The sequence below is a fragment of the Myxocyprinus asiaticus genome, chromosome 28, assembly GCF_019703515.2.
Source record: "Myxocyprinus asiaticus isolate MX2 ecotype Aquarium Trade chromosome 28, UBuf_Myxa_2, whole genome shotgun sequence".
Taxonomy (NCBI): domain Eukaryota; kingdom Metazoa; phylum Chordata; class Actinopteri; order Cypriniformes; family Catostomidae; genus Myxocyprinus; species Myxocyprinus asiaticus.
This window is the reverse complement of record NC_059371.1, coordinates 22,164,574-22,182,757: the sequence shown is the minus strand read 5'-3', so window position 1 is coordinate 22,182,757 and position 18,184 is coordinate 22,164,574. Positions and strand designations below refer to the sequence as shown.

General features: G+C 37.1%; 1 protein-coding gene across 2 annotated transcripts in view; it reads right to left on the bottom strand.

Annotated features, from left to right (window-relative positions):
- Window positions 1-17,349: 17,349 nt before the first annotated feature.
- The window catches only part of LOC127418999 (kelch-like protein 17), a 35,882-nt gene continuing 35,047 nt past the window's right edge, over window positions 17,350-18,184 (bottom strand). For both annotated transcript variants that reach the window (XM_051660012.1, XM_051660013.1), the window contains one exon: window positions 17,350-17,844. In XM_051660012.1, coding sequence (XP_051515972.1) covers window positions 17,616-17,844 — 229 coding nt within the window. In that variant the 3' untranslated portion in view covers window positions 17,350-17,615. The remainder of the gene's footprint in view (window positions 17,845-18,184) is intronic.

Genomic DNA, 18,184 nt, shown 5'->3' with positions numbered 1-18,184 from the left:
TATTATCTATTCTATTCTATTCAATTCTATTCTGTTCATCTATTTGTCTGTCTGTCTGTCTGTCTCTGTCTTTTTTGTTGTTTTTTCCTTTTGTCTGTTTTCTTTATCTTGGTAACTATCTTGAAGTTTATGAATAAGTAATCAAAACAGTTACATTACAAAATTTATTAAAATTTGTTTGATGAGAAATGAAATAATTTACTTATTTTAATTATGTTTCCTAAGGTTATTGGCAGTTTTTCTCTGTCTTTTTTTTAAACCAATTATTCACTTTTTTAATTTTGTTAATGTCTTTTCAGACTTTTGCTGATAATGGCACCCTGCATCTGATGTGTTCAGTTTTATTTTGGAGCTGTTTATAAAATGTGATAATAATGTATGGGCATTGATCTGCAAAGAGCATTTAAGGACAAACGTGTTTGGGGAGGGAGTCACATAGCATGCATTTGTATTTGCTGTGAACACGCTGCCTGTGACTGTATAGTCCCTGTGTGTTTGCTAATGTGTGAGATATGATCTAATCAAATTAAAGGGGCAACACTCCTCCCTGTATGCAATCAAGGAGGTGAAGCACCATGTAATCTAATCCTCGTGAGGGGTTGTAGCCCTGATATCCCAGTCTTTTGAGCTGTCAGACATGCAGATTGCCTCAAGAGTATTACATTATAACAAATGCAATTACAAGTGCTGGCCTCTCTCTTTGAAGTTATCTCTGTAAATGATGATTAGCTATTGTATTAGACTGCTTGGGTGTCTGTTTAGAATAGGCCTAATTTCTATCAATATTTCTTAGGTGATCATTCATTAGTTCTAATTAAGCAATATAACTTGTGCAAAGTGCTTTTGTATTGAATCAGCAACAGGGGGAGATTTATTTATTTATTTATTTATTGTCTCTGCTTTCTGAATTTCCAAACTGTCAAAAGCTGAAACTAGTTGAATGCATGCAGTTCAAGAAAAATTTGAGTAGAATATATTGCTTACACCTAAACCTAACCCTAGTACTACCGAGACCAAAACTGTGTTCTTTCACTTACATCTTTGAAAATCTAGAATCTTGTTAGGCAAAAATTAAATGTGTTTTTTGCTGGGGCTGATTTTCGGGGCATGACCATTCACCACATGCTGAAATTCGCCATAAAAATGTGTTTAGAAGCAGTACAACAGCTTGATATTGAGTGTGACATTGCTTTTATACAGCAGTTCTATAAACAAGAAATTAAAGCACAGAAACTAACTGCTGCATAATGACAAACAATGACTACAGTAAATTCCATGCATGTTTGCTTCACTATAAATGGAGTGATTTTCATTCCCATGACAAATTTTCTAACAACCTTTAGAAAGTAAACTTAAGCATTCATTGTTTGTGTGGGTGGTTGCTGATCTGAAGCAGCCAAACCAGGAAATGTAAGTGAGGCCGCGCCGGTGGCACTAAACTGTCACATTCCATCTCACACATTACTGTATTCAGAATTTTTTACAATTACGGCACATTTGACTCTTATCAAACAGTGTTACAGAGTTTATGGAGAAGCCTGCTTCCTCAATGACAAATAATAGCTGGTCTTCAATGCACAATAAAACCGTGCTCATAAGTTGTGATGCCGAGAGTGGGGGAAACAGTCCTGTTTCATAAGCCTGCTAATTATTTCTTTGTAATAATATGGGGAAGGCAGTTGCTAATAATAGCTCTTTCTTGCTATCAGCTTAGCGCTGCCATGGAAAAAATTGAGATGATGTGTCATTCCTCAGGTCTTTCTTTGAACACTTAAGAACTACAGGATGAGTCACAAGGTGCTAACTCTTTAGCAAGCTCTGAGGATCCTGAAGGAAATTACAGTTTCGTAAAAAACCAGGGAAACACCTGACATAGTCTAGGAAAGTCTGACTTGCCATCAGATAGGTTTCTGTCTGCTCCCGATGGAGAGTTTCGATAGAACCCTTATTGGAATAAAGGTCAGACCATTCCATATCAATATATGCAGGTGTTAGTAGACGATTTTAAAAGGTCAGACCAAGAGTTTTCAACCTTTATATACCCAGCGAACCTCCCATCCAGACTCATCCACCCCAGGTACACCCAATATTAAAAATCTAGATTTTCTTTCTTCTTACATTTTATAATAACTTTCAAAAATAACTTAAACATTATTACCCTCTATAATGACAAACAAGTAATTAATGTATCACATTTAGAAATAAATGTTGTAATATGTAGAATATTTTTAAAGAAAAGTTTTAAATATATGTCTACACAGAAATTTTTGTATTTTATATATCAGTTCATCACAGAACCCTCTGTGTCTGCTAACCCCTGGTTGAAAATCTGGTTTGCTATCACAAAACCAAATAAAATGAACTGCTGCTACTGTCTGAACTTGTCTTCCCCAAACAGATTATAAAAAAGCACAATTTGAAGGATTTTAGAAAGTCATATTTATTAAAGTATCCATACCGTATGGCTATTTATTTATGTATCAGATTAAATATAAAAAATAACACATATAAATAATATTATATATGCAATTACATTTAAATTATATATTATTATATAAATAATATATTATTATATACTTATATTATCATTAAATTGTATATATATATATATATATACATTTTTATTAAATATTATATATAATTATTATATATAATATCAAAAAATATATTCATAAATATGTCACAGTAATAGTAATTTTACATACATTGTGATTATGACAATAGAACAATCTCATGAAATTGGGTAACATTTCTTATTTAGTCAGAATGACTTTTGCCTAACAAAAACAACACATTCTCTTCTGTATTCAAGAATTCCATAAAAACAGCAAGTTTGGAGTAGGCCAGCCAGAGAAAATATAACATTCTGCCTTTCAGATCGATAAAATCAAACATAAACACACATTTTTATACACTATCTTGAATTGCTTATATTTGCTCAAGCCTGTAGGTGTTGATCACATTCTGAAAGGCTGAAAGCAAATGAAAGGGGGCCAAACTCAACAGTGTGTCATCAACTGCCAACAACATTTTTGTGAGAGCAGCCCTACTTCCAGTCTTACTCAAAACAATGACTTATTTCCTCATCTAAAAGGGATATTGTGCTTTGAATCCCATGGGAATAAATGCTTAGCTTTTGAACACACTATTTTCCCAACAAATGGAGGAAAAAAATATTTAATTCTCAGTTACCATTCACTTATGACTTATATCCCCAATAATCACTTTATTTGCATTTTAGAACACCTAATCTACAATGATAATACTTTAAAATGTAACCTCACCATTTAAAAAAAAAAAAAGTTTTTTTTAGATAATTGAACATGAAGAGGAAAAAAGATCCCAAACATAATTCATTGCGCAGCAATCATACACATCATTACGACATGATAAAACATAATCGGGCAAGTTTTAGCTCTCAGTTCATTATCGGAATCATGAATCCTTTAGTTGAAAGTCTCACAGTGCTGACACACTGAATCTCTTACACACACATGCATCAGAGCAGTGCAGTCAGCGAGGTTATCGGCAGTGCTCTGTGTGGGAAATCCCTCTCCAGTGTTTTTTCAGACTTGCCGGATTAGTTGGGGTGCTAACTTCACACCTCTGCCTGTTTGTAATGGACCACGTGTGCAAGGGAGAGCCACGGGTGTCAGAGCTCTCACAGTACAAAAAACAACCATGGTGTAAGAGGTGGAATAAATGAGTCTTTGAAGGGCCAGATCAAACAGGTGTAAAGAGTTTTTAGTGGAATAATTTGGGGAGTTAGCTTGTTAAACAGAAATGACTGACAGTAGTGGAGCTAAGGATGTTAAAAATGTTGTAGTGATGTAGTGGAAATTGTTATAACACAGAATTTTGTGACAGAGACATTCAAACTACAGAGAGTGAAATGCTTCCTTGTTCCTTGGAAATATGGAGTTGAACAATCGACTTCTAAAGGATTTTCCAAACTTTATCTAAATATTTCTTCATTATCTTTATCTTTATCTTATTATGATACAAGAGAAGACAAAAAGTACTTTCAGTTATATTTACTGATCAAAAAACATACAGTATAAAACACATTTTAATAACCATGATAGTTGTTAAATAGTTATCAATGACTATCAACTGCACAATTGTTTGCCATAACGGTGTATTGTAAACGCATTAATGCTAAACTTATGCACAGCAAGAAAATTTAAATACTGAAAGTACTTTTTTTATACATATACATTTTTGAACAGAAGACCTTTTGAAAGATCATCAACTATTTTTTTTTTTCACTTCATTTTTCAAATCTTTTTTGTTTTGTTTGGTAAAGTAATTTTAAAAAAACTCAGGCATTGTGAATGTGCAAGTATTATAATAATGGAATCATACAGTGCTGTTATCTAAAAAAATGTAAAACAAACTATGCTTTATGCATATAAACTGTGCTATAGAACAGACCATTAGTTCTCAAAATGGCTATATAAGATTTAGAGTCAAAAGTTCAATTTTGCAAATGTGTTCTCTCTAGCAGTTTTCCATATTTCAAACACCTAGTTCAAAATTAAATACAAATAAAATAGTTTTTGTGAATTCTAAAGGTTTAAATGTGTTCTTATGAAGATGGTTGGTGGTCAGATCATGAGGTCACATTTTTATCAGGGCAGGTTGTCATGTGTTTTAAATGTCAAAAAATGTCAAAACTAATGTTTTGATATATTTGTATGTTACCTTTTCCATTTTTGTGGTTTCATGAATCATTTTGTGCCTCATAATTGTTTTACTTTTAACATAGTTTTTAATTCAGGCATAGATTTAAAGAGAGGCATAGATTTTGTTTTGGTGGTTGTGATGGTGGGGACACATTTCTCCTTCACCCCCCAGTGTTCACATGAAACATATGCCACTGGTTTAGTGGCAGATTCCAATGTGACAACTTACCCCACATAGTGTGACAAAATGCCCCTCTATTTGGGCAAGTTGTCACAAAAGGTCAACGTGTGTTAAATGAACTGTATACATTTTCTGGGGTTTGTGCGGTCACCCCATATCACCCATGCCTAAATCCACCCCTGAAAGTGTGACAACTATCCCTGCTCTCCCCTATGCATTGTACCATGAAAATTTTTTCAAAGCATTGTTTGAATTTATTTTTCTACATTTGGAATCTGTTTGAGGACATTAGGTGAGCGTGTTCGATCTTGTTAATCACTAGGAAGGAACACTATCATGATTAACACAGAGTAGAAAATCAGGAACTTGGTAAACTAGTTTTAAAAATGAATTTATAAAGCGTCATTTTAATTCTCTTCTTGGCAGACTCATAGAAAACTAAGCAGCTTAAAAGAACACTAAATAACAAGCCAACAAAATAAAAACATCTCAGCATTCTGAGATGCTATTCTTCTCACCACAATTGTACAGAGTGGTTATCTTAGTTACCGTAGACTTTGTCAGTTCGAACCAGTTTGACCATTCACTGTTAACCTCTCTCATCAACAAGGCATTTCCGTCCACAGAACTGCCGCTCACTGGATGTTTTTTGTTTTTGGTACCATTCGGAGTAAATTCTAGAGGCTGCTGTGTGTGAAAATCCCAGGAGATCAGCAGTTACAGAAATACTCATACCAGCCTATCTGGCACCAACAATCATCCATGCGATTATCTAATCAGCCAATCGAGTGGCAGCAGTGCATAAAATCATGAAGATACAGGTCAGGAGCTTCAGTTAATGTTCACATCAACCATCAGAATGGGGGAAAATTTGATCTCAGTGATTTGGACCATGCCATGATTGTTGGTGCCAGATGGGCTGGTTTGAGTATTTCTGTAACTGCTTGATCTCATTGGATTTTCACACACAACAGTCTCTAGAATTTACTCAGAATGGTGCCAAAAACAAAAAAACATCCAGTGAGCGGCAGTTCTGTGGACGGAAACGCCGTGTTGATGAGAGAGGTCAACAGAGAATGGCCAGACTGGTTCGAACTGACAAAGTCTCCGGTAACTCAGATAACTGCTCTGTACAATTGTGGTGAGAAGAATATCATCTCAGAATGCTATTCTAAGATGCGGGTTGGTGCTGTTTTGGCAGCACGAGGGGAACCTACACAATGTTAAGCAGGTGGTTTTAATTAGTGCTCGACCGATTTATCGGCTGATATTATCGGCCAATATTAGCCTTTCACAGATATATTGTATCGGCGTATATGTTTTCTGATATACACAGATATTCAAAGCTTTTTTCAGAACATATAATGCAGAAAACAATGCTTGAATTGGTGTCATAATGTAGTTTGTCCAGCAGAGCGCGCTCCGACTCAATTGTTTACAGAGCTGAGCTGACGGTGGCTCTGCAGACAGTGTGGAGTTAAGCGGTGCGGAGGTAAGCGGTGTCTTCTCGGTAAGTTGCTAACTAGTTTGTGAAATACATACTGGAATGTTAATAAACAATGACGCCATCATTTTTCCTTTTCAATATAACTAATATAATGTTAACACTGTCCCTGACAACCATGTCACTCATGTTTATCACATCTGTTTGCTGTTAGCCAGCTATAGTTTATCAGTGCAGTAAGTAATGTAGCAGACTTTTTTTGCAGCTCAGCAGACAACGGTGCGGTGGTGGATTGTGTCTGTTGAGTGTTGATTTCATGCTATGTTGTTACCTAGTTGGTGAGATGCAATGTTGGAAAGTAAATAAACAACGTCCATCTTTTACTCTCCCTGACAACAAGCTTATAGCTAACTAGCTAACCACATAGCTATTTTCATAGCTTGTCAGCTGAGTGGAAGCTAATGTGTAAACATGTATTCACCAAACTGTTTTGTTCAGGATTCACAGTTTGGTACCCCCTTCAACTGAACAATTCCAGTCATTGCATTTACAAAATGTAATATCAAAAGTCTGGTTTTCCACCGGAATATGGTGTAACACCACTGCCACTGTTTATCTCTTGACTCGGCAGCAGCGAACCATGACTTTTTGTTTGTGACTGTTTTGTTATACATTAACAGTGAAATATTGCTGATGATATTTTGATAAGCAAGAAAACTGTACTTTAGTACAATTTAGAGGTACTTGTACTTTACTTGAGTATTACCATGGCATTACTTTATACTTCCACTCCACTACATTTCAGAGGGAAATATTGTACTTATTCCAATGTTGACAATGTATAATAATAATGTCAAATATTCTTTGATAAAAACATTTGTTTAAGAAAGCAGCCTTCTGAGTACCTTTGTATAGTCATATCGGCAAAATCAGTGCACAATCCACATAGAAAAGGGCTGTTTTCATTCCAGCTCAAAAATTAACTATACCGGCCACCATATCGGTAATCAGTGAATTTCCCCCCACTAAAATTGGTATCAGTCTCTAAAATCCCATATCGGTCAGGCTCTAGTTTTAATGTCATGGCTGATCGATGTAAAACTGCATTTATATATAATCTAGACAGGCCCCATTTCAAGCAGCCATCACTCCAACACCTTATCCTTGAGTAATCATGCTAATTGCTAATTTGGTACTAGAAAATCATTTGCCATTATATCAAAAACAATTTAAAGCTATTCGGTTAAATGAAGCTTAACATTGTTTTTGTGTTTGTTTTTGAGTTGCCACAGTATGCAATAGACTGGCATGTCTTAAGGTCAATATTAGGTCAAAAATGGCAGAAAAAGAAACAGCTTTCTCTAGAAACTCATCAGTCAATCATTGTTTTGAGGAATGAAGGCTATACAATGCTTGAAATTGCCAAAAATGTAAGATTTCAGACAAAGGTGTACACTACAGTCTTCAAAGACAAAGGACAACTGGCTCTAACAAGGACAGAAAGAGATGTGGAAGGCCCAGATGTACAACTAAGCAAGAGGATAAATACATCAGAGTGTCCAGTTTGAGAAATAGACACCTCACATGTCCTCATCTGACAGCTTCATTGAATTCTACCCGCTCAACACCAGTTTCATGTACAAGAGTAAAGAGAAGACTCAGGGGTGCAGGCCTTATGGGAAGAATCGCAAAGAAAAAGCCACTTTTGAAACAGAAATACAAAAAGAAATGGTTAGAGTGGGTAAAGAAACAGACATTGGACAACAGATAATTGGAAAAGAGCAGTGGTGAATTCTCAGGGCCAGCAAAGCCTTCTATCTTCTATCTAACATGCCAAATAAATTAATATTTTATCCTTTCATTCTCAATCACCTTTTTGCCTATGTACTTCTAATCGCTTTCCACTCTTATTAATCTACAAACAAATAGAGAAAAACTAAAAGTTTATCCAGTCAGAATTTATTCTTTGATGCTTACAAGCGAAGTGTGACAACTGTTTCACAAATCGCATGCCTGAAGCAGCACATGAGTCTGAGCTCCACCCCATCAGGCCTTCAGAATGTCCACAGAATCCCTCAACAGTGCACATGAATGAGCATCTAAAGTCAGATTGTCAGACTCATCAGCCAATCAGATTGATTTATTTGTTCTTGGTGGGTGTGATCTTTAGGATATGTGTCGGTCGAGACCTTCTAGCTGGCCTTGAGTGACGCAATCACGCTTTAAGTGACGTAATTTGAAAGTGAAGAGAACGAGATCTTGCTGACGAGTCGACTGTCATTACTGCCACTATCACCATTGAGAAAGAGATCCTTATGGATTTAAAAACACGAGATGTTCTGCATGACCGTGTGATTGCTTAATTTATTAAACAGGAAAGGAGGACTGATTTTCACTTCAAGCAAATTGGTAAGTGCTTTTTGCATTGTTATAGCAACATCAGGAGTTTTCTAGTGTTAATTAGGCTGCTTGAGAATTCAGTGTCGGATCAAGTTATGAAAAGTAGCGCTGCATTACATTCAACTCGGAAAGTCGGATTTTACAACTTCCTACTAGGAAAAGTGCAATGGAATGCATCTTGAAGTCAGAATTACAACTTGTTGGCTCGTGCAGAAATTCTCAACTCTGATTTCGCTGAGATGCAGGGGCATGATGTCACACAAACATGTCGACACTCAAGGAGATATAGAAAGTAAGTGATAAACATTCACTTTATTAAGTAATATCAATAAATGAGTTAGTTTCCACATTACATAATATTAAAGCTTGTTTAATAAACGCCTGCAGAAACAGGTGTATAAAACATTAAAATCTCTTTTGATAATCGTACACCTGTAGCACAAATGCTAGTGATGCAGCATTGTTTATCAGTTGGGTTGCTAGGAGACATCTCTAATTAGAGTCAAACCCCTGCTAAGCTAACGGGAGTGTTGCAGTTCCGAAGTTTTGGCTTTCGTGCTTGGATGTGTTTTTAAAATGTCAGTTGGTATTATTAGTTAGCTGTGACATAATGTATGATGCCCAAAGGCACAGGGTGTCTTATTCATTGTGAAATTGTGTTTTCTTAAAGGTATGAATCACACTAAAGGCCTAGACTTTTAATACACGGCCCGCCACTGGAAAAGTGTGTTATGGATCTTAACCACATTGAGCTGTTGTGGGATCAGCTAGACTGTAAGGTGTGTGAGAAGTGCCTGACAAGACAGCCACATCTATGGCAAGTGCTACAGGAAGCGTGGGGTGAAATGTCACCTGAGTATCTGGACAAACTGACAGCTAGAATGCCAAGGATCTGCAAAGCTCCTGCAAAGCAAGGATTTTTTTATGAGAAATCTTTGAAGTAGTTTAAGAAGTTCTGAACATTTTTTTCAAATTGTAATTGTAATTTTTCATGTTATTAATGTCCTGACTATACATTGTGATCAGTTGAATGCCACTTTGGTGAATAAAAGTACCAATTTCTTTCCATAAGAGCAAAATCTGTACATTATTCCAAACTTTTGGCTGCCAGTGTGTGTGTGTGTGTGTGTGTGTGTGTGTGTGTGTGTGTGTGTGTGTGTATATATATATATATATATATATATATATATATATATATATATATATATATATATATATATATATATATATAAACTGGGTTTCAGTGTGTTGCTGTACAAAGTCACAGAACTCTGGATGTAGACAGAGCCCAGGTGAATAAAGTGAGCTCTGATGTTTGTGTCTCCTCTCTGCTGTGTATCTGTGCCTGGAGCTGTCTTTCCAGGCAGTAAACTCATTATAGGCCCTCACATCAGTGCAGACCAGCATTCTGCAAGCATGCGCAGTGCCATGCCACAGACAACCCCCCCTCCCCCAGCAGCCTTGCCTAACAACAGATGGCTATGCGGGGTAATACACAAACACAGATGCTAAAATAACAGAGGACAATTCTACACTCATGAAAAGTATCTTCTCCTCTAAGCCAATGCTAATGTATGTCCAGCTCCTATCAGATGTACTACTCAAGTGCGTCTGCATGTGTGCCTAAATGCACAGCACAGGTGTTCGTGCCGTGTGGCTGAGGTCACGGAGGGTAACGCGAGAGCGCTCAGCTGTCCACGCAGATCAGTCTCAGCAGAACCTGCTGGGACAAAATCAAATGATACTCTAATGGGTTGAGCTTGGGAGCTGTACCTCTCTTAGTCCCAAAATCCTCTTGTTAGTTTTTGGTAGCTCATTAAAGGGATAGTTCACACACACATGCATACACACACACACACACACACACACAAACAATTACTCACTCTCATGCCATCCCAGATGTGTATGACTCTCTTTCTTCTGCAGAACACAAACAAAGATTTTTAGAAGAATATTTGAGCTCTGTAGGTCCTCACAATGCACGTAAATGGTGATCAAAACTTTGAAGCACAAAATAGCAAATAAAGGCAGCATAAAAGTATTTGACGATGAGGGCGTGGCCGGGCTGTGATGGTGCACGGCCGGCACTGAATCAGCTGATCAGCAGGAGAGCGAGATATAGGGGAGCCAGAGACACCAGTTAGAGAGAAAGAGATGCACGCGGCTACGTTGCATGTGTGTCTGTGTTTGTTTTGTTATTTTAAGTTTGAGTTTTGACATTAAACTTACGTTTACTGTTCAGCCGGTTCCCGCCTCCGCCTTGCCCATCCTTATACTGTTACAAAGTACTACATAAGTCTCCAGTGGTTAACTCCATGTCTTCAGAACCGATATGATAGGCAGGGCCGCATTAAGGTACTGTGGGGCCCAGGGACTTACTCCCCACAGGGCCCTGTCATCTGGGCGGCGGGTGGAGGATGGGGGGGAAGCGGAACATTTTTACTCTGTGACCATGCGCTACATGGACCACTATCTCTGTTGCGTACCACCTCTGTGTTTACATTTGCGACTCCCACTGCACGCGTTTACACGTGCTTGCTTCCGCAAAAGTTGGCGGGGGAGAATAGTGTGATGGATGCCGCGACTGGGCCACCGCCCTAGGAGTTGGGGGCCCTCCTACAGCCCAGGTAAGCCCGTGCGTTAATGCGGCTCTGATGATAGGTGTGGGTAAGAAACATCAATATTGAAGTCATTTTTTTTTACTCTTTCTTTCACATTCTTCTTCTTTTGTTTTTGGCAATTCGAATTCTACTTAAATATTGATCTGTTTCTTACTCACAACTATCATATCACTTCAGAAGACATGGATTAAACCACTGGAGTCATTTTATTTACTTTTATATGCTTTCATGTGCATTTTGGAGCTTCAGAGTTCTGGTCACCATTCACTTGCACTGATTGGACCTACAGAGCTATTCTTCTAAAAATCTTTATTTGTGTTCAGAGGAAGAAAGAAAGTCATACACATCTGGGATGGCATGAGTGTGAGTAAATGATTTTTTGTTTTTGGGTGAAATATCCCTTTCTCTTATTTGCCCATTAGGTGAAGTATTTTTAACATGCACAAATTAGAAAACATAAACACTGTAACATAGTCTTAGTGAAAATGAAAATCCTCTCATTCTCTCAATCCTTTCTTCTGTAGTATACAAAGGAAGTTATATAGCTAAATGCCCAAGCTGCTGATAGTGAAGGGTGACCAAGGCTATCAAGCAAGATATTCAGTAAATAATGACTTAAATTTCAGTCTTTTCCTCATACAAAGCTATCATATGGCTTCAGATGACTTTTAATATAGTACATGAGTCCTATTAACTACTTTCATTACGTTTTTACGGTGCTTTTTGTCCTTTTTGAAGTTTGACAGCCCCTGGTCCCCATCTACTTTCATCTGCAGCAGAGAGCAACATTCTTCTCCTTTTGAGTTCCACAAGATTTGGAGGCTAGTGATAAGGGCTAGTAAATGATGGCAGAATTTTCATTTTTGGGTGAATAGCCATTCAAAACCCTTCCTTATTAATAATGTGGGTAACACTTTTTACAAAGAAGTTTTATTTGTTAGCATTAGTAAATGAACAATATATATTTTACAGCATTAAACTTGATTAATGTTCATTGTTCATGTTCATATTGCATTAACTAATGTTAACATATACAACTTTTAATTTGAGAAATGTATTAATACAGTATATTAGGGCTGCACGACTATAGCAAAAATCATTATTGTCGATTATGCCCTTGATATTGTAATCGCGATTATTAATGTCGATTAAAATATTAAATTACCATGACGTCACAAAGTAAGCAACCATGCGGTTCTTCAGAGTAGCAGATTTCAGTGGTAGATATGAGCTGTGTTCCAGTTTCTTTTAAGCATATTGTAATAATGTTTGTTAATGTTAGGCCAAATAAAAATTATTTTAAATTGATATCTATGGTATAGAATAAATTAAATTATTGCTAAATTACTGCTTAAATTATCAGTCCACGTACAGTAAATAATATGACATTTTCAATATTCAAACATATTAAGAGCCGATTTACATTGGCCAAGTTACTGCGTTCAGTAAGCCCTTTGGTGGCGAGACAGGGGACCATTCATCCCATTAGATCTTCAGTGGTGATCTTGTTCATGTAAGATCATCGTTAGATCATTTTGGCCTCAGTGGTGCACTTTGGAATTTAAAATCAGTCATTTGCGATTAGAGTTTGTGCGATTCATGAAAATGTTAAATCTACTAATACCAGCTGCGTGGCAAATGGGTCTCAATACAGCAGACGTGATTCCTGAAATATGCTATTCACGCCATATTCTCTATGTTGGCTACACCTCCAAAACAAACTTAGAACAGTTAAGCTCAATTACTTCATTGCTATTTTGTACTAATCAGATTCACATTGGCCTACTTACTAACATGACAAAACAAAACTGTTATTACATTAATAATTTGTACAGAAATCGAGCAACGCGACAAACTCTCCCATTACATTGACTGCTGTCATTCACTGCAGGTTTACACTGTTTGAGACCTGCATTTCTACGCGAGCTCAGTGATGCTCCGCACAAAGTTCTGCACTCTCGCGAATGCTCTCATTAAAAACAAAGCTGTCTAATCAGCATAATAAATCAATTATTTCCACCGTGTCTATGCCTTGATTAGAACGGGAGTGTTTTAGTTTTGTCATGTTGCTCATTTGAAGTGTATTTAACAGTATGTTCAAAGCGAGCGGTGCAATATGCAATGAATCCAAAATAATTCCAAAGTGCTTTTTGCTCTTGTTCTACAGCTTCTTTTCAAGTGTCAGGTGATGTTTCTTCAGTATTAATTTTTGTGTGCCACGCGAACAGAGGTGGAACATACAGCAAGCATCTGGGCATTCAAACGGTTTAAAACTTGCGCATTAGGATCAGTTGTCATTACTGATAGGACAGATGACTAATTTAAGCAGCTCTGATTGGCCATTGCCATTCCATTACTCAACAAACATGTTAGTTATTGGTTAGAGTACTCAACCGCTGCAAAAACACGTTGTAAATAGAAACCATTGATGCAACAGGAGCAGACTTCAATTGAACGCTGTAATCGTCAGTTTTCAGCCATAATCGTAATCACGATTAGTTTTTCGATTAATTGTGCAGCCCTACAGTATATGTTGAAATGAACATTAACCTAGATTAATAAGTTCTGAAAAAGGATTGTTTAATGTTAGTTCCTATTAACATATGAGGTTAACAAAGTGTTACTATAATGTGTATATAGATTGGCACTGGAGCAGATAAAATGAACTCAAATTTCACCTGAAAACATTTTTATTCCTTTTACAGTAATGTGTTGTGTTTTTATACAGCAGTGTATTGCTCCATTTTACATTAGTGCAAAAAATCATTTTGACATTTGTTCTTAAATATAGCGAAACATAACCAACACAATATAAATAAATGACACATATATCAACAATAAAATCCAAATTAAAAAGGAAAGAAAGGAAAGACAGCCACAGTTACAATACAAGTTACAAAGACAATTGCACAAAGTTTTAGTATATTTGGTTATGGTTCCATTCTGTTGGGTAGATTGTGGTCATGTGTTGTTATTTACAGTTGAAGTCAGAAGTTTATATACACTTAGGTTGAAGTAACTAAAACTCATTTTTTTTAACCACTCCACAGATTTCATATTAGCAAACTATAGTTTTGGCAAGTAGTTTACGACATCTGCTTTGTGCATGACACGAGTCATTTGTCCAACAATTGTTTACAGACAGATTGTTTCACTTTTAATTGACTATATCATAATTCCAGTGGGTCAGAAGTTTACATACACCAAGTTAATTGTGCCTTTAAGCAGCTTTGAAAATTCCAGAAAATGATGTCAAACCTTTAGGCAATTAGCCAATTAGCTTCTGATAGGCTAATTGGCTAATTGGAGGTGTACCTGTGGATGTATTTTAAGGCCTACCTTCAAACTCAGTGCCTCTTTGCTTGGCATCATGGGAAAATCAAAAGAAATCAGCCAAGACCACAGAAAAAAAAAATTTTGGACCTCCACAAGTCTGGTTCACCCTAGGGAGCAATTTCTAAATGCTTGAAGGTACCACGTTCATCTGTACAAACAATAGTACGCAAGTATAAACAACATAGGACCACACAGCCATCATACCGCTCAGGAAGGAGACACATTCTGTCTCCAAGAGATGAACAAAGTTTGGTGCGAAAAGTGCAAATCAATTCCAGAACAACAGCAATGGACCTTGTGAAGATGCTGGAGGAAACAGGTAGACAAGTATCTATATCCACAGTAAAACGAGTCCTGTATCGACATAACCTGAAAGGCTGCTCAGCAAGGAATAAGCCAATGCTCCAAAACTGCCATAAAAAACCAAGACTACAGTTTGCAAGTGCACATGGGGACAAAGATCATACTTTTTGGAGAAATTTGCTCTGGTCTGATGAAACAAAAATTTAACTTTTTGGCCATAATGCCCATCGTTATGTTTGGAGGAAAAAGGGTGAGGCTTGCAAGCCGAAGATCTCCATCCCAACTGTGAAGCATGGGGGTGGAAGCATCATGTTGTGGGGGTGCTTTGCTGCAGGAGGGACAGGTGCACTTCACAAAATAGATGGCATCATGAGGAAGGAAAATTATGTGGATATATTGAAGCAAAATCTCAAGACATCAGCCATGAAATTAAAGCTTGGTCGCAAATGGGTCTTCCAAATGGACACTGACCCCAAGCATACCTCCAAATCTGTGGCAAAATGGGTTAAGGACAACGGAGTCAAGGTACTGGAGTGGCCATCACAATGCCCTTACCTCAGTCTGATCGAAAATTTGTGGGCAGAACTGAAAAAGTGTGCGAGCAAGGATGCCTACAAACCTGACTCAGTTACACCAGTTCTGTCTGGAGGAATGGGTCAAAATTCCAACAACTTATTGTGAGAAGCTTGTGGAAGGCTACCCAAAACATTTGACCCAAGTTAAACAATTTAAAGCAATGCTGCCAAATACTAACAAAGTATATGTAAACATCTGACCCACTGGGAATGTGATGAAAGAAATAAAAGCTGAAATAAATAATTCTCTCTTCTATTATTCTGACATTTCACATTCTTAAAATAAAGTAGTGATCCTAACTGACCTTAGACGAGGAATGTTTTCTACGATTAAATGTCAGGAATTGTGAAAAACAGAGTTTAAATGTATTTGGCTAAGGTGTATGTAAACTTCTGACTTCAACTGTACTGTACATACTCAGTTACTATCAAAATGCATGACTTTTCACCACTACAGAAAAAGTTCTGCAGTACTCAGACACACAAACACACTCTCTGATTTCCCTGGACATCAACTTTACACTCACCTGAAACCAATTTCAAATCAAGTCCTTCAAAAAAAGGAAAATAAATCATAACTTCTCAGAAGTTTTGAAATCATGTAATACTACGCTACATTTCTAAATCTAAGTGAAATGGCAGAGAGCAGGACTGACTTAACGAGCCTCGTCTTGTTTCAGGATGAGCTGTGCTCTCAACAGCTAAACTCCAAACCGTTCACAAAACCCATTGTTCAGTAATCTGCCCATCTGAGGTAGTTACTGCTACCAATGACATGACAACACACAGTAAACTATCTAGATCCAATTAAACTTTGTAAACCGACAACCGTGGCAAGAAAGAAAAGTTCGGGAAATGCAATATATATATATATATATATATATATGGTATTGTTTATGGAAAAATACTCCCATACTTTAATGTGATCAACCTGCTTGAGCAATGAATGGGTTAAAAATTCAGAAACAAACTAAAGACTTAGGCCAAAAAATAGGTGATGCCAATAAATGTGACTGAAAACACAAAGAGCTTATAAGAGCTAAGTTACTCACATTGGTACAAGGGCTTGATATTGAAGTCTCAGTATTTATCACCCATTAATCAGAATTAGATCCAAGCACCGATCACCCTTTTAAAACAATGAGAAACAGCAAAGTGCAGCTTTTATGTCAAGCTAGTTTTAGGTATGGCTATTGTCTTTAGTAAAAAGACATTTTTCCTGTTAAGTAATATCTCATATTACAGCGCTTGTACTCATATAGAGCTCAAACTCTCAAAGGCTTTTAATTCAGGACTATAGAACGACAGCTGAACACAACAGATAAAACAGTGAATACCTGATCCACTCCCTAAAATCACATTTCATACCAATATAACACCAGTGCTTCTCTGATATGTAATAATCATGTCTGTTAAAACTATAGTATCTCCCATCTTGAAAAAGCCATGGTCCTTCAAACATCTCTGAAATAGTGTCATATGTTTATATTACATTTAATAAATAAATAGGAAAATACATAAAACATATATTATGATTTGACGTAGTGTAGAGTCCAGTCACAGTTTTGTGAGATTTTCTGCTTCTGTACATCCATGTGTGTCTGCATTGGGACAGGGCAGCACTGCGCATTACTGCCACCTAGTGTGGCACAGCAGCACATCAATGTTATTTTCTGCCAAGACAAAATTTCTGTAAACATGCATGGCAGAGTTCATTCTTTTTTATATATATATATATATATATATATATATATATATATATATATATATATATATATAATTTTCATATTTTAATATCTCAAAAAAGAATCATAAATCATATACATTTAAATATACATCATACACATAGTAACCTGCAAAATGGCAGAGCAACATGGGTTTGGAGTGTGTGAGAGTGTGTTTTGTTTTCTTTTCAGCCTTTTTTACCCTCATGATCTATGGAAGGCTGTAGTATTTTTCCAGGCAGAGGGAGGGTGCTGTGGCCCATTTAGCACTCGCTCACACTGAGCAGTTGCGCCTTTTGGCCACACAGGGTAGGCTGCTGGAGCTAATGCGTGTCTTTACTCTTTGTCAAAGACTGGTGGAGGAGACGGAAAGAGTGGGGGAGGACGGAGGAGGAAAGTTGAGGAGCTCCAGAACAGCGACTCCTACACTGCTACGGCGCGTGAACATGCATGACGCCGCCACCCACTTGTTGCTCCGGGGGTTGTACTTTTCTATGGAGTTGAGACTAGAGCTGCCATCATTACCTCCAACTGCATACAACCAGCCGTCCATGGCGACCAGGTCATGAGTGCTCCTGAAGATCAACAAAATAAAGGCCCGTTTACACCTAGTATCCAATTAGATCCATTGTGGGTTATCTGATCACACATGGTCAGGCGAGTCCCGTATTTAAAGATAAAATTGTGTGATTTGTCCCGTATTTAAGCTGGTCAGATGGCATCACGGTGAAATCATTCCAGATCGCTAATTTAACATTGATATAAGTTGGAAAATGTGCCTATGGTGGGTAAAGGACCATCCAAAATGTCCACAAATGGTGCTAAAACTGTGGATTTTTTTCTATATAAATGTTCAATAAGATCAAACTATGTATGAATACAATCACTGAGTCATAAAGACAAGTACAGGTGAAG